Source organism: Carassius auratus, chromosome 2 (genome assembly GCF_003368295.1).
Source record: "Carassius auratus strain Wakin chromosome 2, ASM336829v1, whole genome shotgun sequence".
Classification (NCBI taxonomy): Eukaryota; Metazoa; Chordata; class Actinopteri; order Cypriniformes; family Cyprinidae; genus Carassius; species Carassius auratus.
Window position 1 is genome coordinate 21,818,715 of NC_039244.1, and position 22,495 is coordinate 21,841,209.

General features: G+C 36.6%; 4 protein-coding genes across 7 annotated transcripts; 1 reads left to right on the forward strand and 3 right to left on the reverse strand.

Annotated features, from left to right (window-relative positions):
• Positions 1 to 712: 712 nt before the first annotated feature.
• On the reverse strand, positions 713 to 3,845 carry LOC113120565 (actin cytoskeleton-regulatory complex protein SLA1-like). Of its 3 annotated transcripts, XM_026290449.1 has the most exons (5): positions 3,651 to 3,840; positions 3,528 to 3,568; positions 3,265 to 3,423; positions 2,049 to 2,134; positions 1,377 to 1,973 (listed from the first exon to the last, which is right to left on the reverse strand). In XM_026290449.1, the coding sequence occupies exons 1-5, from the start codon at positions 3,808 to 3,810 to the stop codon at positions 1,823 to 1,825; spliced, it is 597 nt and encodes a 198-aa protein (XP_026146234.1). In that variant the 5' UTR covers positions 3,811 to 3,840; the 3' UTR covers positions 1,377 to 1,822. The 3 variants fall into 3 exon arrangements, with proteins under 3 accessions (XP_026146246.1, XP_026146256.1, XP_026146234.1); XM_026290461.1 differs by lacking the exon at positions 2,049 to 2,134 and having other exon boundaries at positions 713 to 1,973; positions 3,651 to 3,845; XM_026290471.1 differs by lacking the exon at positions 3,528 to 3,568 and having other exon boundaries at positions 1,374 to 1,973.
• Positions 3,846 to 4,111: 266 nt separating this feature from the next.
• On the reverse strand, positions 4,112 to 10,904 carry adhfe1 (alcohol dehydrogenase iron containing 1). Its single transcript, XM_026290483.1, has 14 exons — positions 10,791 to 10,904; positions 10,350 to 10,399; positions 10,226 to 10,278; positions 9,875 to 9,928; positions 9,525 to 9,679; positions 9,252 to 9,448; positions 8,981 to 9,058; positions 7,468 to 7,573; positions 6,766 to 6,918; positions 6,510 to 6,608; positions 6,023 to 6,101; positions 5,559 to 5,655; positions 5,196 to 5,353; positions 4,112 to 4,905 (listed from the first exon to the last, which is right to left on the reverse strand). The coding sequence occupies exons 1-14, from the start codon at positions 10,841 to 10,843 to the stop codon at positions 4,822 to 4,824; spliced, it is 1,416 nt and encodes a 471-aa protein (XP_026146268.1). The 5' UTR covers positions 10,844 to 10,904; the 3' UTR covers positions 4,112 to 4,821.
• A 2,391-nt stretch (positions 10,905 to 13,295) lies between these two features.
• Positions 13,296 to 14,272, forward strand: LOC113120597 (corticoliberin-1-like). The gene is made up of 2 exons (XM_026290514.1): positions 13,296 to 13,346; positions 13,766 to 14,272. The coding sequence occupies exon 2, from the start codon at positions 13,786 to 13,788 to the stop codon at positions 14,200 to 14,202; it is 417 nt and encodes a 138-aa protein (XP_026146299.1). The 5' UTR covers positions 13,296 to 13,346; positions 13,766 to 13,785; the 3' UTR covers positions 14,203 to 14,272.
• A 118-nt stretch (positions 14,273 to 14,390) lies between these two features.
• Positions 14,391 to 19,155, reverse strand: trim55a (tripartite motif containing 55a). 2 transcript variants are annotated; one of them, XM_026290496.1, is made up of 10 exons: positions 18,841 to 19,155; positions 18,166 to 18,338; positions 17,628 to 17,808; positions 17,428 to 17,523; positions 17,168 to 17,313; positions 16,983 to 17,070; positions 16,833 to 16,855; positions 16,611 to 16,735; positions 16,271 to 16,536; positions 14,391 to 14,683 (listed from the first exon to the last, which is right to left on the reverse strand). In XM_026290496.1, the coding sequence occupies exons 1-10, from the start codon at positions 18,958 to 18,960 to the stop codon at positions 14,603 to 14,605; spliced, it is 1,299 nt and encodes a 432-aa protein (XP_026146281.1). In that variant the 5' UTR covers positions 18,961 to 19,155; the 3' UTR covers positions 14,391 to 14,602. The 2 variants fall into 2 exon arrangements, with proteins under 2 accessions (XP_026146281.1, XP_026146290.1); XM_026290505.1 differs by having other exon boundaries at positions 17,628 to 17,805; positions 18,841 to 19,154.
• Positions 19,156 to 22,495: the final 3,340 nt, after the last annotated feature.

The following is a 22,495-nucleotide window of genomic DNA, read 5'->3' on the forward strand; positions in this document are numbered from 1 at the left end:
TCACTTTCTAATGCAGTTTTCTATTATCTCTAATGGGTCACTATAGAGTAGACCACATCAATATAAATATGTGCTATTACTTTACTATATGGGTTTTTATATGTTAACATTTAATTTATTGAAAACATGAAATATTGAACAATATATTCAATCTTGATTGATGTTAAACTACATAAACTACTGTTCAAAAATTTGAGGTCAGTATGATTTTTGAAAGAAGTCTCCTTTGAGAGATATATATATATATATATATATATATATATATATATATGGTAATATTGTAATATTATATTGCAATGTTAAATAACTTTTCTATTGTATTGCATTTTTAAATTTTAGATTTATCCATTATGAAAAAGTTGAATTTTCAGCATCATTGGTCTAGTTGTCAGTGTCACATGATCCTTTAGAAAACATTTTTATATGATTTGGTGCTAAAGAAACATTTCTTATCAATGCTGAAAACAGTTGTGCCACTTAATGCAAAAAAGAGAAAAAAATCTGATCATTAATGAAAAGAAAATTTCATTTATTTGTAATCTTATGTAACATTATAAATGCCTTTAATGTCATTTTTGATCAATTTAATGAATCCTTGCTGAATATAATTACTTTAAAAAATTTAATATTACTATGTTTCATATTTTTGGTTGTAAAACAACTGTAACTTTAATCTATTATGAATAAATGTTTACAATAGTACATGTTTTTCATTTTCATAAATTCTGAAGTTAAATGAAATTGTTCATTGTTAGTTCATAATACATAATGCATTCACAAATTAAACCTAATTGTAACGTATTACCAAATTAGAGTTGATATTTTCTCCTAGTTAAGCCTGATGAAGTGATGATCATTAAAGCCTGTGAATTACAAAATGACTTTTAATTTCATTACATTTTGCAGCAGTCAGAGCTATGTGCCAACGTCCTCAAAATACAAGCTAAAAAGTCCATAAAAATGAAAGAGCATCAAGGGTAAACCATCATTTAACAGTATTCATACCATCGAAAATGGCAAATAATAAATAATAATAATTTAGTTTAGTTTAGATACTTTGTGGTGTGGTAAGTTATGATCTGAGGTGTGGTTGAAATTACATTGTATGATTTTTATGTAATATGCAGAATAAAACAAATTCAGGGTCGAAAAAAAAAAAAGGAAAAATGGAAAATATATACACAAAAACTTAGATACACTACATAATACTTTAATACTTCCATTGTAAATGGTTTTCTGCAAGTGCGTTTTCTCTGTGTTTTGTTATAGATTAAAAATAATTTTATTTTTATACTTTTTTGGGTTAGTATTAACTTTGGCAACACTATCATTATAATATAAAAATTACATATATATATATATATTACACAAACTTACACATAATCACAATTTCTCATTGTAGTCTTTCTGTATTATTAGTCAAAACATGTACATATTATATACATTCATAGGTGAAGAAGAGTGTGAAATTTCGGATAAAAAAAAAAAAAATCACAATATTTACATTTATGCATGTAGCAGACGCTTTTATCCAAAGCAACTTGCAGGGCTTTACATTTTTTTTTTTTTTTTTTACCAGTATTCACATATTTACACGGGGCAGTAATGGTAAAGATTCTTAACACCAGTTAACAGTTTCAGTGCTAGGAACTGGCTACGAAGTTACCGAGGCCCCAAACCCTAATCAGGACACCAAAGTCAGTTTTATCTCCAAATCTGAAGGAGTTGCATGCAGACTGAACTTTGGTGTCAGACTTGTCCTAGTTTCTGATGTTCTGTGACCCATTTAGAAGAGAAAACTGGAGCTCTAGGGTTAGATGGATCAGTCAGGATGAAATGCATGATTGATGGAGCCGATCGAACGTACAGCATGTCCCTCACTACGTCGACGAGAGAGCAGCCGCTGAAGCAACCGAGGTGAACCTGGCACTCCTGACAGAGACGCTCGCCGCAGCAGATTCAGAGAACGCCCTCTAGAGATACAAACACCAGTGATCACACAACACGACAAAAACAAATCAGAGTTACACAACATCATAAATACTCACCCAGAGCAGCCAATCCGATCTTTAGATGACGTTTGTGTAAAGCTCTGCGATGGCTGAGTTACATAGGGCCTCAATGACTCCTGCTTCTATATATATATATATATATACACACACATATATACATTAGTTTTAAGATAGGTCATTATATATTTAACTGTAGTGTGCCAGTAGGAAATATTAATTTTAGTTTTCCAGTTTTTATGTTCCAAGCATCTCGGAGAAGTTGCAAAAGCAATATCTTGACATCTGAAATTGATACGTCCTAGTGACACTCTAAAGCAAATGATATAAATAATCGTCTTAAAATGAAGGTTGTAGAAACAAATGGAGTAGAAAGCCTTTCTAGAAGACAAGAAGCTGTTACAGCAGCAATGTGAGGACCAACTCCCTATTAACCCTTGTGGAAAAGAATTGTGCATAATTATATGTGCACTTAGTGTACTTCAAATGTTAAAAGTAAATAAAAAAATATAAAATTACAATTATTGCAGATAGTAGAAGAGTAATTAAATAAAGACCACTTTACTGTACTTAGCATATACTTTCATGACTTCTCATTATAATTAAGCATTATGTTAATAAAGTGTCCAATTTAATGTCAAATTAAAAGTACATTTTAAGGCATTGTGTTTTAAGAATCTTTTGTTGTGCTTTAAAGTACACTTATTTTGACGTGTTGTCTAACATCCTAAAGCACATGTATTATTTGTGTATTATATTTCAAGTTAATATACCTTTCAATTGACAACATTTCAAGATCATCATTACAAATATATTTAAGATCATAACATTCAGGTTACAATAGAAATTACTTTAAAATGTATTTAAGCTTGCATAAATACTTGTCAGGACATTTGACGGCACTTTAACCATATTACAAAAAGACAACAAAGTATTTGAAAAAAATACATAATTAAACAAGTCCTACTTATCTGAGTCCAAAAATACACTCTTAAGATAAAATAGTTGCATTTAATATACATTTTAACTATTATACGTTTTCATTTAATTGCAAATAACATTAATATTACAGTTTGCACCAAAGTATATTATACTGAACTAGCTTTATTATTTCCAGAATGAATATTCTTTTTAAAAGTATGCTACAGTGTACTTTTTCCACAAGGGAACACACATGGTTTTGAAGTGAAAAATGCAGCATGTGCGCTATGTAGTTTATCATTTGTGCATCGTACGTGTTTGTGTGCATGAGTACCGTAGTGAAGCAGGCTGTGGGCAGGTATCCTTCCTTTCCGTTCTGAAGTCGGACATAACACCAGTCAGCATTCTCCTGATACAGCAGCAACACAACCTCACCGGCACGGACACTCAGCTCTTCATCACAGTCTGCGCTGTAGTCTGCTGCCACAACCATCTAATACACACACACACACACACACATAAACATTACTTGCCTTCACCATCAGCTCTGTAAGTATAAACTACTGTATTACATGATCCTGCAGCTCCAATTGTTACCATTTCTCCTTGGTGCTTGAATATCACTCTCTTCTGACAAACTGAAAGAATCAATCATTTTGCTGTAATGATATTCGTGAGTTAAGCAGAAATGATAAAACTGAGCAAGAAAAGATGACTAACCTTGAGGCGACAGAACAGTGGTGAACACCTCAAACTCTTCATGGCTCTGTGTGTAGATTTGCTGCATGACGAAGTCAAACAAAACACAAACTGCAAGAAGAATCACTGCAAGTGCTAAATCTTCTCCCCTCTTTAAATACTCTCTTACACGCACACTCATTACAAGATCATGTTTAGGTGCTTTTCTAGGAAACGTCACTCTTAAATCTATTTAAATCTGTTTCACTTAATAGTTAATAGATTAAATGCTGCAGGACATAGCTCTGACCAGCCAATCACACGCTTCCAGAAGCCAAAGCTTTGATCAGCCAATCACACGCTTCTAAAAGTCAGCTCTCTGCTGCACTCACACCAATAACAAATGACAAAACACTTCACATTCTATACCCAGTCTTTAGCGAAACAGGTCCCTACATAGAAAACTTCATATACGTCAAAAAAGGCACAACAAAATGATAATATTTTCAGATTTCATACGTTTTATTAGCCTGCAGTACAGTAAGAAATATTCTGGTTTCATAATGTTTCACACAATAGTCGATATACTCCATTAAATTCAGTTTTTAATGCTTCTAGCTCCATTTCCAAGAAAATTACTTGTGTAGTGATATAGGGAAAGTATGAATATTTATTTAATTTTCAGAACTTAAAATCCTATAAAAGGTTCCTCACTTCAGATAAACATTTCAGGACAGCATGAACAAATTAATCTGAATGCATTAATCCATTTTAATTAATCACTGATTTAAGATATAAAAACAACTCAGCAGAAAAAACTATGTTGCTAACTAGATTAAGTCTAAACCTGATTCTTAGATTAGACTCATTTAAATCCAACCTGTCTAAATCACACTGATTAACAAATCAGCCTTAATAGTTAGATTGAATGGAGAGCATGCATACTCTCTCTGTGTGTGCAGGGTGGTTTAAATATATCACAATGATAATTATGCTTAAATATGCTGACATGCAGAATACAGTATCTGATTGTGAGTGTGTTACTGTCTCTGCTTTTCTGGCTCGGGACAGTGACATCACTGAAAGGATTAAAGGTAATTGAGGTCAGAGTGTTAAGATCAGTGTCTCTGCTTACATAATGAAATCAACACAGCTAATCAAAGGCTGTGCTTCTGAGAACCACGTCAATATGTGAAAATGTTCTTCAGTCTGTTCAGTAGAGCTTCATGGATGCTGCAAACAGATCAGTCAGATCCTCTTCAGTGTGAGCTCGAGGAGACAGTTTAGTTACCCGCTCCTGTCAAACACACACAAACAATCAAACTCTATAAAACACAATATAATGTGATATTGGTTAGTATAATGTTGTAAGCATTGAAGTGTTGCATTTTCAGCTGGGGCTATAAAACATATAGTACCCAGCTGTTGTTTATTTCTTTTAAACAGTGACTTTAGCTGGAGGAGTCCAGTCCTTTAAACTGCCATATTTCTCATTCTCAGGTGATTAAGCTGCTTGGGTGATTTTTGATGGAGCAGAATTTGAGCTTTCAGCAAAAAAATGATGACGTGACATTGTGATATGTTGACCTGAGGGATGGTGCCCTTCACCAAAGATGGAATGTCCTCTTTAGTGTAGCCGATTGCAAACAAGCCATCCTCCACTTCCAGGTCATACAGGATCGATCTGAGAGTGTCAGCCAACACACGGCCAGCATCATCTTTCTTGATGTTACTCACATCAGTACCTTATAAAACACACACACAAACATTAACCATGGCCAGTTAAATCATACAATGATTCAAATATAGAACTTTCTATAAAATCACAGCAACACAAACTAATTACATTTATTTAGCAGCTTCTCGGAACGAGACATTTTTATAAGCTACTTTCACATTACAGTGTTATTATTTGACACTGTTTTGAGTTTAGCTTTCTATGCGTTTTACCTAGTATTTGTGCAGCCTCCAGGTGGCGCTCAGGACACATGTTTGCAGTGAAGGCAAAAACAGCAGGGGACGTAAGAACTACAGAGAGTCCGTGAGGCTGAAAGAAAACGGCACTGTTAAACACTGGGAATCTGCCACGAAGAAAAAACGCAAAGAAACTACTCTGAGATCTGATCATTCAAAAGTCTGGGGTCATAATTTTTTTAAGTCTCAACAAGGCTGCATTTATTTGATCAAAAATACAGTAAAAACAGCAGTACTGGGAAATATCACTTCAAGTTAAAAAAAAAAACAAAGTTACAATTTTGAATCAATTATTTTAATATATTTTTAAATATAATAAATTCCTCTAATGTCACATGATCCGTCAGAAATCATTATAATATGCTGATTTGGTGCTAAAGAAAAAAAAAACTTATTGACCCCAAATTTTTGAACAGTAGTGTAATACAGTTTATATTTACCACTATAGGATGTTCTACATTGTAGCCTCTAGCCCTGTGAGTTTTGACATTCCCAGCAATGGGATATGACATTCCATGACTTGAACAGGGAAAAGGAAAAGTCAACAACACATTATCATATAAATTCCACAAATATCTATATAGAACTATTGGAAGGACATCATTGTACATGTGATTTGAAATTAAATGCATGTTGTCTTAAAAGTGGCATGAAGGTCAATGCCTGCATCACCAACTAGCCATTACTAACTTTCAACAAGAGCTGTGAGATCTCTACGCCTTTCTTTGAACTCTCACAGCAGTAAGTTCAGTCCACCTGTGCTGTCTGATGATGCATACAAATATGGAGATTTAGCGTACTACAGTGCAGCACTAGTGATTCCATTAGCAGTCTCTTAAGTGTGTTGCAATTTGATGCTGCCAAACTCATTACCAGAATCAACTCTTTTTTTTTTGTGTTAATTTAATGTTAGTTCTATTTAATTACCATAAATGGACTCCTGCATTGCCAAAGCCGATTCCAGCAAACACACTGGCCAGGTGCATGCTGGAGCGAGCCTCCACATCTCCAGCATCACGCACCGCTCTACAACACACACGTTTTCATATCTTAACAATATTACATTTAAATATAAACATTTAAAAATACAGAATCAAATATTTCAATAAAATACCCAAATAGTTAATGAACCCCAAAACTCATGACTTAAATCATATTATAAATCCAAAAAACAGAAACATACCGCTTCAAGTATTTGGCAACGATCTTGAGAGCATGTCTTGCCCAAACATCACTGATTGGATTGCTGCCCTGGTAAGCTGGGCGATTGATGGGGTTGGATGGGCAGGGACTCCTTAGGTTATACGGCAAAGCAGTGAATGACTCTAATGCATGGCTAAAAAGAGAAGGATTTAAACCAAGCACAATGAATATCATTATCTAAACATAAATATCAAATATACACGCGTTAGTTACATAAATTTGGGGTTAGTAAGTTTTTTGTTTTTAAAGACACTAATAATTTCAGTAAAAATGCATCAAATTGATCAAAAATGACAGTAAAGACGTTTACATTGTTACACAAGATAATGACCAAATAAATGCTGTTAACTTTCTATTCATCAAAGAATCCTAAAAAAAAATGAGTGTTATATTAGAATCAGTATATCAGAATGATTTCTGAAAGATCATCTGACACAAGAGCAATGGCTGCTTATTTCACTATATATTAGCATTAATAAGTTTTTATTTTATTTCTTTTCATTCAAAAATATAAAAGCACAGAATGGGTAGATAATAAAGCAGGTTTATACAGAATCTTCAAACCACTACTTTCTGTAAGTTTACTTACATTTTCTCACAGTTAATAATGCCGTTACCTTGTTTAGTGATTGCCTTATTAATTAGAACATAGTTAATAAATAGTGTGTGCATGTAAACACACCAGAGCACATCAAAGCCACTGTTAGCTGCCACTCTTGATGGCATGTGCAGAGTATGTAAGGGGTCCACCATCCCCAAAGTGGGCTTTAGGGCTCGATTTGCAATACCTGAAAAGACAAACATATTAATTTGCTAAGCTTACACAACAAACTTACACAAGACACCCTAACTAATTAACCATTACGTCATCTTAAAGGGGGGGTGAAATGCCAGTTTTCACTCAATATCCTGTTAATCTTGAGTACCTATAGAGTAGTACTGCATCCTTCATAACTCCAAAAAGTCTTTAGTTTTATTATATTCATAAGAGAAAGATAGTCTGTACCGATTTTTCCCGGAAAAACACGAGCGGCTGGAGGCGTGACGTGTAGGCTAAAGAATCACGAGCGCGAGTATGCTTTTGAGTTGAGAGCATTTGGAAGCTGTGACACCGTGAGGACAAAACCAACCAAAACAAACCATTGCTAACAGTCAGATTCAGCGTATATTTATGATCTTTAATCAGATCCAGAGGCTGAAATTTAACAAGAGCAGCATCAGCAACAACGTCTCTATGTGGTATGTACTGAAACTGTATATATTTGCTTAGCGGTTTTGAAAAATGACTAAGTTCCACTTTGTCGTCTTTTTTTATTTATTTTTATTTATTTTTTAAGCTGTACATGTGGAAAGTGCAGTTTGATGACAACATCGCATGTTGTTTACTTGATGTGCTTACGCGCTGATAGCTAAGTTAATAACACAGAGATATTTGAAGCAGTTTTACTCGTGCAGTTTGATGACATCATCGCATGTTGTTTACTTGATGTGCTTACCCCCCCGATAGCTAAGTTAATAACACAGAGATATTTGAAGCAGTTTAACTCACCGCCTGCGGTTCCAACACACGATCGTGACCCTTTTTCGTTGGGATTGCATTATCCTTAAGAAATAAACGATGTGCAAATCCGGCGTCAAACTGGGCCTTGTTTGTAAAACAAGCATCTTCGAAATGCAGGGGAACAAACACAAACACTTGCACAGCTCCGTTGATGCTCTGTAAAAATAAACTCCATCCACTGGTCCCTTAATGCTGTTTCTCTTAATCTGTGCAGGGTTGTCTTGCCCTGGCAACCAAAAACACACTTCTTTTGTGACATTTCGCGGCGCTCTCGCTCTGATCAGTGAAGTCTGTTGTGCTCTCAGTGCTCTGCTATACGGGAGCGCGCGCTCTTCCGGCAGACGTGCCCTTAGGACCCATATAAGGAAATTCAGCTCCATCTAACGTCACACAGAGCCATACTTGAAAAAAACTTTCCGAAACTTGTGACAAACCTTCAAACGTACAACTTAATTTTTGAAACTTTGTCCATGTTTAGCATGGGAATCCAACTCTTTAACAGTGTAAAGAACTCAGTATGCATGAAATAGCATTTCACCCCCCCTTTAAATCTAAAACTCAACACTCAACCTTTCTGAACTCTGTATATGGAGAACAATGATGAAATGTTAATGAGTAAAATGTTTCTGCAAACCAGTTTTGGCCTTCAGGTCCTCAAAGTCAAAGATAGCCACTCCTGTAGTTTCACTACCCGTTCCAGCCGTAGTAGGAACTTTCACATACACAAACACACACAAAAACACATGTATAATTTATCAGCATTTCTGCAATAGTTTTTAAATGTTTGTTCTATGGTGAATGGTTGTTAAGAGAAAGAGAGAGAGAGAGAGAGAGAGAGAGAGAGAGAGAGAGAGACACAACAAAGGGGAAAAAAAGAAAAAGTAATATTAAGTTTGACTTTGTACCAGCGATGAGTGGTTTCAGTGAGGCTGTGATGGGTTTTCCTTTTCCAATTGGTGCATTGACAAAGTCTAGAAATTCTGCCTCTGGATGAGACGCATAGAGATTGGCTGCTTTACAGGTGTCAATCACAGAGCCCCCGCCCACAGCAACATACACATCAAAATGTCCTTGTTTAGCAAAATCAATCGCTGCTTTAAAGCTGAAAAGAGAAAGAGACGTTGCTTTCACATTGTTGTTTTTAATTTGAAACACTTACATGAACATCACATTTTCACCTTTTGTCTGTTGGTTCTACTCGCACATCCTCATAGATCTTATATTTGACTCCATGTTTCGTCAATGAGTCCAACACTACTCCAACCGGCGGCAGCTGAGACAAGGTCCTATCCGTCATCAGACACACATTACGTGCTCCCATGTTCTGCAAATCCTGATTATATCAGCCAAAACAGCAAACTTCACAACCAACGACTGAGAACTCCAAAGCTATACTGAAATCAACTAAAGAGGGACTTTCTGAGCAATATGCAATATGTTGAGCAATAATAGAGTCTACTTAATCAGTTCAGTGCATACAAATGGTGTACATACTAAAAGAGGGTGAGTAAATGATGAAACAATTTACCATGCCAATTTCTCTGGTAACTCCTGCTCCATATCTGATATTTGAACAAGCCATCTGAAACGGAACAACAAGAATGAAATGGATAACCACAATAATAATAATATTTTTAATTATTATAGTATAAAGATCTTTGATGTTATGATGTAACTCCTGGATATTCAGATTCATAATTATACTGAGTGACTGACATTGATAAAGAGAAAAGTGTTTCACTATAAATAACTGTATATCATGTAACAAGGTATAAAATAAAATATTTCATATTGTTTAAAAAAATATTTCACATTGTTTTGAAAAATATTTCACAATGCATAACTATTAATATTAAATGCATGTATGTTGTGCACTTACTTCAAATGCATAATCTGTTTTCCGTTCACACATATGAACCTCACCTGTAGAAACTACACACACAAAACACACTCACATATGACAGCGTCCATTTATTCAGAGAAAAATCACTGAAATATTTTACCTCGATTATAAGTGTGGGAATATGCTTGAGAATGAGCTGGGCATCTGCACCTATAAAAGATATTGCATTCAAAAAATAGCAGTTGTTTAAATGATTATTCTGTGGAAAACAAAAGGGAGATCTTTGACAGGAGAAATCAGTCAACATTCTGAAAAAAAGAAGCTATGAAATGAAACTGCCTATTATCTTATCTTCTGTTCCACATAAGAAAGAAATTCCTCCAGGTTTGGAACAACACGAGCGTGACTCGTGAGTTCATTATGTCAGAATTTATTTTCGTGGACTGTCCCTTTAAGGCTCTGTTTACAACTCTTATTTATCTTAGGACATTGACAAGAGTCAACATGCATAACCTATACACATAGAAATATAAACGTGCACTCACTAAAACTAACACTCTTTAATACCTTAACGGTGCAAACTTAAAAGATTTAAACTTACGCCGCGCTCGCGAGCTGACGCATCAAATGAGCGACTCTCTCACCGCCTGCCATGATTTCTGCTCGCGCCCGCTTGCGCGCGACTCCAGACACGTACAGTTCGCACTGTGTTCGTCTGCCACCTGCTGACAGGTATGCGCTCATGACTGAGGTGGAAACATGACTGTTTATATTAATATTAATATTTTTATTTATATTTATATTTAGTTGTCACAATGGGAGTTAATTAAATTGCCTAATACAGGCTGCTTCTTCTATTTAGCAAAGTAAAAAAAAAAAGATATTATTATTATTATTATTATTATTATAGAGTATCTTTTCATTAAAGTCTCATTTTATTGTATAGTTGCCCACGTAGTTTTATTACATTCACTTGTTCATCCAATGACAGTCACCAAAAATCATCAAATAATCCATCAATTTGATTCCTACAAGATGCATGAAAACATACTACAAAATATAACATATTGATTTATACCACAGTCATGAAATGATGCATTAAGCATGTCCATGTTGTCTTATAGTGTGCTGTCAGTGTTTTACTCAAGTCATAATTAATTAATGGTGTTGTGCTGAACTATTCAATGTGAAGCAGCTGTTTGTGTTAATTGATTTTAATAGAACACTTTTTCTAACAGCTGAACCACTTTAACTTAATTATTTAATATGTCAGTAACTATACCAGAATAATAAAACAGAAACCAAATACAAACACTTTTTATATAAATGAGATAATCTCACAAGTTGGACACAATTATTGGCACCCCTAGAAATTCTTATGAGTAAAATATCTATGAAGTATATTCCGATTCATAGTCACAATTTTGAGCACTCCAGGGTGATTATTAACATATTTAACATAAGGCTTCCTATTTTACATAAATAAAAATAGGATTGAAAACAAAGCCCAAATTCCCCTAATCATCCATCACAATGAGAAAAACCAAAGAATACATTTCTGATATGCAGCAAAAGATAATTGGGCTTCACAAATTAGTGAAGTGGCTTTAAGAAAAAAGCTAAATCTGTGAAAATTCCCATTTCCACCATCAGGGCAATAGTAAAAAAAATTCCAATCAACATAAAATATTACAAATCTGTCTGGAAGAGGACATGTGTCTACTTAATGCACGGTGAGGAGGAGAGTTTGAGTGGCTAAAGACACTCCGAGGACCACAGCTGGAGAATTGCACAAAATAGCGCAAAAATAGAGTCTCGTGGTCAGAAAACCTTAAAAATAAAAAATTGTCAAACAGCACCCATCACCATAGGTTGTTCGGGAGGTTTTAAGGAAAAATTCTTCAAGCTTAAGATGGGTTTGGTGAACACATGGGGATAAAAAGTACCCCATGGGTACAATGAAATATACTGCTGTATTTTTTATGTTGTGGGCCTATATTTCTGCTGGAGGTCCTGGACATCTTGCTCAGACACATGGCATCTTTGATTCTCTCAAATACCAACAGATAAAAAATCTAAAAGTGACTTACTCTGTTAGAAATCTTATAATGAGCCATGTTTGGATCTTCCAACCGTACAATAATCCAAACACAAACCTCAAAAGCAACACAGAAATGGGTCACCGAGCACAAAACCAAGCTTCTGCTAAGGCCATTCCATTCCTCTAACCTGAACCCTACAGAAAATGAGTGTGGTGAACTGAAGAGAAGAGGCACCAACATGGAGCTGGGAATCGGAAGGGTCTGGAGTGATTCTGGATGAAGGAATGGTCTCTGATCTCTCTGTTTTATTAGCTGAAGAACCAAAAGAAAACTTTATTTAACAAAGTTATCAAATTCTAGCAAATTTATGCAAACTCGTATACATTCACATTTCCCTGGACAAACATTTTACCAAACAAAAAAGCAGTTGCAACCTGGAAAAAGCACCTGTTCCTCTTAAATAATCCACAAACATGAATACATTATCTGTATAATGCGGTTGCGGTGACTCAGTAACTGTCCCCTCACGGAGCGATGAAGTCCGCGTTTCACGGCTAGGCATTTATCATGTTTGAGCTCATTCCCACGACAGGCAATTTGGAAAATAAATGAATGCATTTTGTCCAGGTTGGTGATTATTTTAATAGGGTAAGATGTAAACCTGCTAAAACCGCGTGGGAGGTCGTTTTCTCCGTAACCTGGATTGATAACTCGTGTCTCAGATCTTGCGCTCATATGTGCCACTGCCAACGATGTGAACAGGTGGAGATGCGCTGCCCTCCCTCGGCGCGTCAGTGCGTCATCAACAGAGTCTCTCAATTACCGGCGGTTGATTCAGATTCATTAACACGAATTAAGAAAGTCCCGGTTAATTCACAGGAGACTGAATCTCGATTAAATCTACAGCTTGAACTAAACTCACGACGGAATGCAAGAGCATTTTCATTTTGGATTTACTTGAACCGCAGCCAATTATTCAATGACTCATTCCGGTGATTCTGTCATCTCAGAAATATGATGCTCTTCGCCTCATATAAATTAACCCACTGATGCTCGAGATGCACCGACAACCCACTCTCACAAACAAGGTAACTTCCAGAGGACACCGACCTGAGGTAAGTATGAACTCAAATCAGGCCTTTTACACAATTACATAAATGTAAAGTAAACTGTAGCTATGTTAATGGCTTAATGTGTGTTAGTTATTTGATTGAAATAATTGTTTGTAATAAAAGTAGGCCTAATGAAATTCAATCAAAAGTCTGAGCCTACTTTTTTCTTAATGCCAGACATAAGTTCTTACATAAGTTTTAACGTGAAACTATACAGTGAAGAAATAAATAAATAAATGTAAAAAAATAAATGAAATGCATTAAACATTAAAGCGTAACAGGATGACTATATGCCCGCATGTCATTAAAAATGCTCAAACGGAATGGAATATTTTCAGGTTTAAAATAAAATTGTGAAATATAAGCATTTTCTAGTAGCCTGGACGCATTTGATCGCCTCATATCATATCATGTTTATTCAGATAACCGGGAGTTTTCCTCAATGAAGCTGCACGTGCTACTCGCTGCTGTGTGTCTTGGTGTCTTCGTCTCGCGTTCTGGATCCGCCCCCGGACAGACGAACATGCAGTTGCCGGTTCTGATGCGCTCAGGAGCTGAGTACTTCATCAGGCTGGACAAGGCCGCTCACAGTCCACGCGCTGCCAACCGGGGATCACCGACACGCACCGAGGCGCTTCAGCTGCAGCTCACCCAGCGGCGGTTAGGAGGTAAGCTCGGTACTGTCGGTAACGAGATCCTGAACAGCCTCGAGAAGCGGGAGCGCCGGTCTGAGGATCCACCAATTTCCCTGGATCTGACTTTTCACCTGTTGCGCGAGGTGCTGCAGATGGCGCGAGACGAACAACTGGCCCAGCGCGCGAGCAACAATCGCAAGATTATGAACGATTTAGGAAAATAATGCACGACTTACACAAACATTATATGTATAACGTATTAAAATATGATTTTATGTTTAAGTGACGTAAGACATGTACAGGGTTTACATGTGAATACTCTTTTTAAATATTTTTATTCTTGTTGTATGCCTTTTCCTTCGTCTTTTAATGTATTCCGAAACACGCATATAAAAATATACAAAAGACAAGATTTATACACAATATTCCTTTATTTTCCATTTTAGTCAGTTACTTTAGTCAGAATATATTATCAATGAATATTTAGGCCTAACATCTTTCCAAATTCCTACATTGATATTAAATGCATATTTATGACTTATTATGAAGTGTCAAAGTAACAAAATATTAGTTATGAAGTACTTTTCTGGAACGTACTGTGATGTTTACTAACTTAGTCTGATATTATTTTGGCATATTTAACCAGGAAAAAGAGAAAACATGGTGTGTTCCATCCTCAGATGTCTGGCTAGGACCCGCAGTTACCTAAATATATGGAAAAGAAGGAAAAAGTGAGATGGAAAGAGACAGATGATGATGGCTGGACAGAAATTGAAACAGTAAAACAGAGCAAAAGGGTTTTCATAGTAATCTGTGCTCATAACAGAATACAGCATTTCTCTGTGGTTTTGAAATGACCGAATGGTTACAAACGGGGCAGGTCAGGGTTTAGTGTTTAGAATTTTGTGATCGTCACTCGTAATTCAGTATTGTTCTGGTTTTGTCATCAGCTCTTTTTGGACCAAAACTTCCATCCTTTTGACTAGAAGTTCAGATTATGAAGCTACCAGCCTATTGCTCATACTTAAATGGACACTGTTTGTATTCCTCTTTAATTCTGTTTAGTTGTATTTCTGAGGACACTTTCAGTTATTACTCAGTTCTTTCTGGTTTCTGATTATATAAGTAAATTAATTTACCAAAGCATTTATGAGAATGATATTGTGACATTCCTAAAAACTCACACACACAAATAGACATATTGTGGCTATTAATGTGGGCAAAAGACCTGAATCAATGTTCAACATTTTCATTAGAATATAATTTGTTGAAAAGATTGTTGCACTCTCTCCAGGCAGGCAGTTGTATTTTTATTATCTCAATTTCTCTTTAGTTTAGAGAGACTGGGTCACATCATAAATAAATAAAGAACCATATAAACTATGCTAAAATTTATGGTAATTTTGAAAAAGAAATATCTTTCAGTATGTCATGGCTAACATTTTAGATTTTCATCATGTTGAATTCTAAAGAAAAAAATTATAATATTTCAATGTAATTCACTGAATTTGTCAACATATGTTCTAGTTTGTTTTACAAAAAGTATAACTTGACTAATTAAAAAAAACTACATAAACAAAAATAAAAATACACGTTAACATGGAATAATGGTCCATTAGTTAATGTTAGTTAACTACAACTACATGTTAGTAAAATACAGTTATTCATTGTCACATGTAGTTCATGCTAATTCACAGTGCATTAACTAATGTTAACAAGCAAAACTTTTGATTTGAATAATGCATTAGTAAATGTTGAAATTAACATAAACTAAGATTAATAAATGCTGTAGAAGGATTGCTCTTGCTTAGATCATTTTAACTAAAGTAGTTAACAAACATTAACTAATGGACCATTATTCTAAAGTGTTACCAAATAAACTACAAATTGTCCATATTTTGGTGTCAGTGGTCTTGTACTGTATGATTTTTAGGGAAAAAATAAGCATGAAGGTCCACAAGTAACTCATTAGGACCATAGTGTCCAGATCATCCAAGAATGTAAGAATGAGATCATACTAAATAGCAACCAACACCAATTTGACAAAACATAAAATATGTATTATAAATAATTGCCATGAGATTGTGTTAGTTTCAATCTCCGCTAAATGGAACCTGATCCCAAAACAGCAACCACTAAACAGTGATCCCTATATGTCCTCAGATGTTTTTCTGAGTCTTTCACCAACCAAAGTTAAGAATATTTACTGACCAATACAAAATCATTTGATTAAATAATTACAATTACAAGGCATCACAAATATGGATGAGAGTAAGAGAGACAGAATCTTACCTGAACAGGTGTGTCTGTTGAAGAGTTGTGACTCGTGTCTGGAGTGGGCGTAAAGGGCGTGTTCTCTGCTGGGTTGATGTTCACTGATTGGCTTGGTTTTGATGACATCTGGGAGGAGTCAGCTGCCGTTGGTGGAGATGTCGGTACAGGGGTTTGTCTCTGCTGGGCCGGGGCAGGCGTAGCCACTAAAGATGTCTGAGTCTCCGGATTTACAGTAGTACCTGCTAATTCTTCCTGATCATCATCCACTTCATTTTCATCACCATCTACAGAGAGGAAGACTTTATATAAAGGAACAGATTTTAAAAAATGATTAAGGTTAGTATTAGAGTTAATTTACCTTTGGTAAAGTCTATGCTGAGTATTGCTCTTCGTTCAGGGCTGAAGTTTGCAGTGAAATGATCCATATTTTCATATCCCCGTTCCACCTTTTCTAAATGAGACACATTCCTCCCTTCTGCTATCCTGAATTTTAAAAGAAAGAATGAATAAGATGGCATAAAGGAGAAGTGATTACAATTTATTTATATACATATCGGTAAAATGTTTATTTAAATCTTACTTTTGTAGTAGAGGCTTTGCATTCTGTTAGAGAGACATGTAGATTAAAAACTTAATCCATTGCTTAGGAAAAACATGCTTTATTTTCTAATACACAACATTTTTTTGTTAAAGAAAAGCACGCAAGTCTACAATCCAAAACTTGGCCAACCTGCAAGAAGATGGCCATCTCAGATTCCTCCATCGTCTGAATTCCTGTCTCCACTAATTTGGCTGTGTTATCCAGGTGCTCTCTGTAACTACACAGGTGATTGCTGTGATTAGCAGTGTGTTAAGATTAGTGTGCATTTATATATATATATATATATATGTGTGTGTGTGTATGTGTGCATTTACTTGCACTGTAGGCCACCAATGTAGTCAAGTTTCTCCTGCTGTTCTGCGGTGATCTTCAGTGTGAGTTCTCCTCTGCGCTCTTCCAGAAGAGCATACAGACGATCAAACCACTCACATACACGAGACTTCTGCCTACGACCGTTCTCCTACATACAAACACACATGCACTGACATCCATGCATGGACCATAATGTAAGAAATAACTAAAAGTTGATGACATTGTCAAAAAATATATATATCTGTATATAACAACCACATACCTCCACTGCTCCGCAGCTTTCCTCTAGCTGACTGATGATGCCCTGAATTCTGTCATTGTTGCCAACCAACACAGCAACACCATCGGACAACTCAGTCTGTGCTCACAATCACATAAACATAAACTGATCAATCATCATGAAGATTAAATACAGAGGTGCAGGGAGAGGAAAGCAGAAATATAGATTTAAAGCAGCCTCACTTTCTGGGTCTCATAGACAGATTTGAGTGGAGCAACCTGACAGGACTGATGACTCCCAAAGACTTTACACATCGAACAAGTGGGAACAGAGCAGGTCACACAGTATATATTAATCTTCTCATCCGGATGCTCCTCACACATCAACATGTCATTCTTCAGTTCTGGCTCAGGCTTACTGCTGCTGACACACAAACAAAGATTTGTATTAAATTGCCTTGTTTACACCAACTAGTGTTTAAAATGTTGTGCATAAATATATAGAGTAATAAAAAATGAATCTTCAACAAAAACCAAAAAGAGAATTGAGAGACAGTAACTGTTGTTGTTCACGTAGATGTGTTTCCAAATGTGTGCGTGCTGTTGGGGCAACTGATAAGCACAAATTGTGTCTGGAATAGCTCCTATCACATTGGCCTACTTATAGCCCAACACACACACATACACAAATGGACAATGTGCTTGAATGGAATAGAATTATTATACAGCATAAATGATTAGAGAAGAGGATATGAAGCAGGTTTAGTTATAGTAAAAGTACCCGCTGGATTCCTGTTTGTACATATCTATGATGTTCTCCACCAATAGGTTCCTTTGCAGGCCATACACCCCATGCCTATCCAGAACCACTTCATGCCTACAGGACGGGCAGCGGAACCGGCCACCAGAGCCCAATGTAGAACCTCCTCGTGTGGGCAGGTAGGGGTTTGAGGCCTAAAATACATACAAATACATTTTAATTTTCCTTACAAGGGGATCTAATATACAATCACATGCATTATATATAAATAAAACAATACACTGACAGAAGAAATATTACTTTATCAATACTGTTGTAATTATTATACAATAATGAGCAGAAAAATATATCAATTACGATGAAGATGAAGAATGAAATCCACCCATTTCACCCATAACTTTACTAACTTTTCCAATTGTACACACAAATATGTATTATAAATAATAAGTTGTCATTATTATACAGCAGAACAGCTGCTGAGTTTAAAAGCACCAGTAGAAAATCAAGCTTAAACTGGTACTTTTGGGTAGTCTAAACTGTTTACTAGCTGTTCTAAGCCATTCCAAGCACAAGACAGTCTTGAACCACCAAATGTTCATGCCAGCTTTTTGAGATGTTATTTTAAATATGGTGTTATGAAATACCATGCTCCAAAAATAGCTGTTAACTTTAAGTTTTCGTATATACTGGCGGTACCTGAAAGATGTCATTGGCACATTTGCGACAAAGGTTGTGCTGGCACGGTAGTATCACCACCGGCTTGGTGAAGATCTCAAGGCAAATAGGGCATATCAGCTGCCTCTCCAAACTCTCCATGGTCTCCGCGTTCTTGGGCACCAGTAGTCTAAACCCACGCGCATCACGCGGAGCGCACGCACTGGTCAAACACACTCTGGTGTGTGCTGGTCTGTCTATTTTTATTTTCTTACAAAAGAAATTCAGTCGTAATGTCTACCCGTGTGGGACGCGTACAAAAACGCTTTGTCACCTTCCTTCCACTTCTGGTCTGTTTTTAGAATGGATACGTCAAGGTTGCCATGATTACGTGACCATATATGAGAACTGTAATGCGCGAGACCGGACAGCTGTCTGCCCCCACCACGAGATCGCAAACCTCCTCTGTCCGGGCGGGAAAAACACTCACAACCGTGGAAACCACCACACTGCCAGTCATTCATCTTTTCCCAAACAAGTTTAATGAAATGCTTTTCTTGTTAATTTTTTTTACTTATTTAAGTGTAAAGGAGATTAGATTCAACTTTATTGTCATTGTACATTTAAGGTACAATGCAACGAAATGCAGTTAGCATCTAACCAGAAGTTCAATAAACAGTAAGTACAGGTATATTTCTACAATATGTTACAAATGTACAATACATATACAGATAAAGCAGTACTATAGACATCATTTACAGATTTTTAAATACTATCAGCATGATATACAGACAGGTGTACTATAAAAAATATTATACAGATGGAATGTGTAATAAGTTTGTACCCTATTTGCAGAAAACTATGAACATATGAATATTATTTACACTAGTGCAATAGACATTAAAAGGTGCAAAAAAATATAAATGGATTATTTAGTATTCTGTATGAATGATCAGACAGTAGTGCAAGTAATAACAAGTGCAACTGTTTTTGTTGTTGTTGTTGTGTTGTAAACCAGATGAAGAGATGAGGAGGGATGAGGAGTGTGTAGTGGTGCGGTGGGGTTCAGTGGGCAGAATTCAGTAAGGAGACAGCTGTAGGGAAAAAGCTGTTCCTGAGTCTGCTGGTCCTTTTCCAGAGGCTCCTGAAGCGGCTCACAGAGGGCAGGAGGTTAAACGGTCTGTGGTCAGGGTGAGAGGAGTCCTTAGGAATTCTGTGATCTCGATGTAGACAGCGTTTTCTCTGGATGCATTCAAAAGCAGGAAGTTGTGTCCCTGTGATATGTTGGGCAGTTTTCACCACCCTCTGCAGTGCTTCGCGGTCAGCATCTGAGCAGTTCCCATAACAGACTGTGATACAACTGGTCAAGAATATGTGTATGCTTCTTCAGTGTCCTATAAGAAAAGATGAGCCTTCTCTTCTCATGAGAGAAATGAGCCTTCTTGACCAGGCTGGACCAGGTGGAGGAGCTTGAAACTGGAGACACGTTTTACAAGCATCCCATTAATGTGGATGGGGTCATGCATGCTTCCTTTCTTCTTCCTGAAGTTCACAATGAGCTCCTTTGTCTTACTGGTGTTAAGGAGCCGGCTGTTGTCAGTTCAACATGCGGCCAGGTGCTGTACCACTGTACCAGTGTTTTTGGGCAGAATTATGAGAGAGCCCACTCCTTTAGTTGAATTAAACCCCACACATGGATGGTCTCAGGATGCTCACTGTTGGTTTATCTCATCGTAGCGTCACCGTTTCTGCTCCAAACAATCGATTTTCCAGATGTTGCAAACAGTCAGAAGGGAGCTTCATCGGCAAAAATTACTTTGCACCAGTGGTTAGTCCTCAAAAGGCGAGTAGACAAGCAGAAGCTCACAAATTGAGATCAACTCTAAAAACTAATAAGGCAAGAATGCATCACCATCAGTCAGGATTTGACCCAGATTTGAATCCAACGTGCCAGAGCGAATTGCAGAGGTTATGAAGAACAAGGGTCAACACTGTATTTCAACTACATTTTTGCCAATAAAAGCATTTAAAACATATGATATCCTTATCATTGTTTTTCAGTATACAAAATAGAATTATGTGGATAATTTATCTACAAATACAAAAGCAGCAAACTTTGCAAAACACAAAATTTGTCACTGCCAATACTTTTGCCCATGACTGTACACTGATATGAAAAAGTGTTAGAGCGCCATCTGGACGTTCAATATTGCCTTATATTTTTCACAGTTGCTGAACTTGTAGACCTTTGTATTGTGAACAGTTTACACCTAATAGCCTACAGGTGTCTCACTTACACACATACGAATGTCTCTCTTAACACAAAAACAGGGAGTGTAACAGTTCAATGTATCTGTTTATTTGTGTCTACAGACTGTAAAATGTAAGAATCCAGTGTTTCTTTGACTAAGGGTGAGTTCAGCTGTCCGATCTGTCTGGATCTACTGAAGGATCCAGTGGCCATTCCCTGTGGACACAGTTACTGTATGAGCTGTATTACAGACTATTGGGATCAGAAGGGAGTCTACAGCTGCCCTCAGTGCAGACAGACCTTCACCCCAAGACCTGTTTTAGGTAAAAACACCATGCTGGCTGAAGAAACTCAAGAAGACAAATTTCCCTCTGTTCCTCCTTCATCTACAGACTTACCCAGCATCACTGTCTGTTCTCATCTCTCTTTTGATGATATTGGAAAATCTGTGTCTGATCTAAGAGAGAACCTAGAGCATTTCTGTAGATAGGGAGAAAATTAACATGGAATTGTTTAAATGTTTTCACCAAGGATGTCTGTTGGTTTCTTTAGTGAGATACATCCAGATCATTACCACTCACGAATATGAGAGCAGGAAGGAGTTCCTACAATGTAAGACAATGTGACACACACACATATACACACACATAGACACGCACAGAAACAAGCTGTACATTTAAACACTGTGAAGAACACATGTACACTGATGAATCAAATAAGTATCCAAATCTAGATTTAGATCTAGGTTTTGATAGTGACTGACTGTTGAAAGTCGCACTAGAACTTCTCTCTCTGATTCCTACAGCTTAAAACAACATGAAAATATGAGTTTCAGCTAGCATGTTGTAGTATTAATTAAAATTCAGATGATTCGGATTATTGATTTTATATTCTTTCCCCATCAGATTTCCAGCGATTTCCACTGGACCCGAACACACACATAAAAACACCTTTATCTGTCTGAAGGGAACGGACTGTTCATAGAAACTAAACCAGCCCTATCCTGATCATCCAGAAAGATTTGATGCTTACCTTCGGGTGTTGTGTAGAGAGAGTGGGTGTGGATGCTGTTACTGAGAGGTTGAATGGAGTAGATATGGATGGTTGAGTATATCAGTGTCATATAAGAGCACTGGAAGGAAGGGAGGTTGTGCTGCAAGTAGAATTGAAGCTAATAATCATTCCTTGTCTTCAATGTGCTTTATTGACAAATGCAAGTTCTGGCACAGTAATGTAATAAGATGACTGCACTCCCTGTAGTTCCCTGGCCCTCTAGAATAGAAGTGTATTTGCTCTCTTCTTCCACAGCGTCTCTGACACAATGACCCTCATTCACAGAGTCCAGACCACATTCACTCAGCCTCTCTGTGCTGGATTCTGTATATATTCAGGAATAGGTGTGAGACTGTTTGATCCTTAACGTAAATGGTATCGAGACTCTTCCAA

Coding starts and splice junctions, on each gene's coding strand:
- LOC113120565 (XM_026290449.1), bottom strand. CDS start 3,810: ATGAGTGTGCGTGTAAGAGAGTATTTAAAGAGGGGAGAAGATTTAGCA. Junction 3,424..3,527: donor TCAAGCACCAAGGAGAAATG/GTAACAATTGGA, acceptor TGTGTGTATTAG/ATGGTTGTGGCAGCAGACTA. Junction 2,135..3,264: donor CCACAGCCTGCTTCACTACG/GTACTCATGCAC, acceptor ATATATATATAG/AAGCAGGAGTCATTGAGGCC.
- adhfe1 (XM_026290483.1), bottom strand. CDS start 10,843: ATGGCAGGCGGTGAGAGAGTCGCTCATTTGATGCGTCAGCTCGCGAGC. Junction 10,279..10,349: donor TTCCCACACTTATAATCGAG/GTAAAATATTTC, acceptor TTGTGTGTGTAG/TTTCTACAGGTGAGGTTCAT. Junction 9,449..9,524: donor GTAGAACCAACAGACAAAAG/GTGAAAATGTGA, acceptor TTCTCTTTTCAG/CTTTAAAGCAGCGATTGATT.
- LOC113120597 (XM_026290514.1), top strand. CDS start 13,786: ATGAAGCTGCACGTGCTACTCGCTGCTGTGTGTCTTGGTGTCTTCGTC.
- trim55a (XM_026290496.1), bottom strand. CDS start 18,960: ATGGAGAGTTTGGAGAGGCAGCTGATATGCCCTATTTGCCTTGAGATC. Junction 17,809..18,165: donor TACAAACAGGAATCCAGCGG/GTACTTTTACTA, acceptor TTTGTGTGTCAG/CAGCAGTAAGCCTGAGCCAG. Junction 14,684..16,270: donor CAACAGACACACCTGTTCAG/GTAAGATTCTGT, acceptor CCATATATTTAG/GTAACTGCGGGTCCTAGCCA.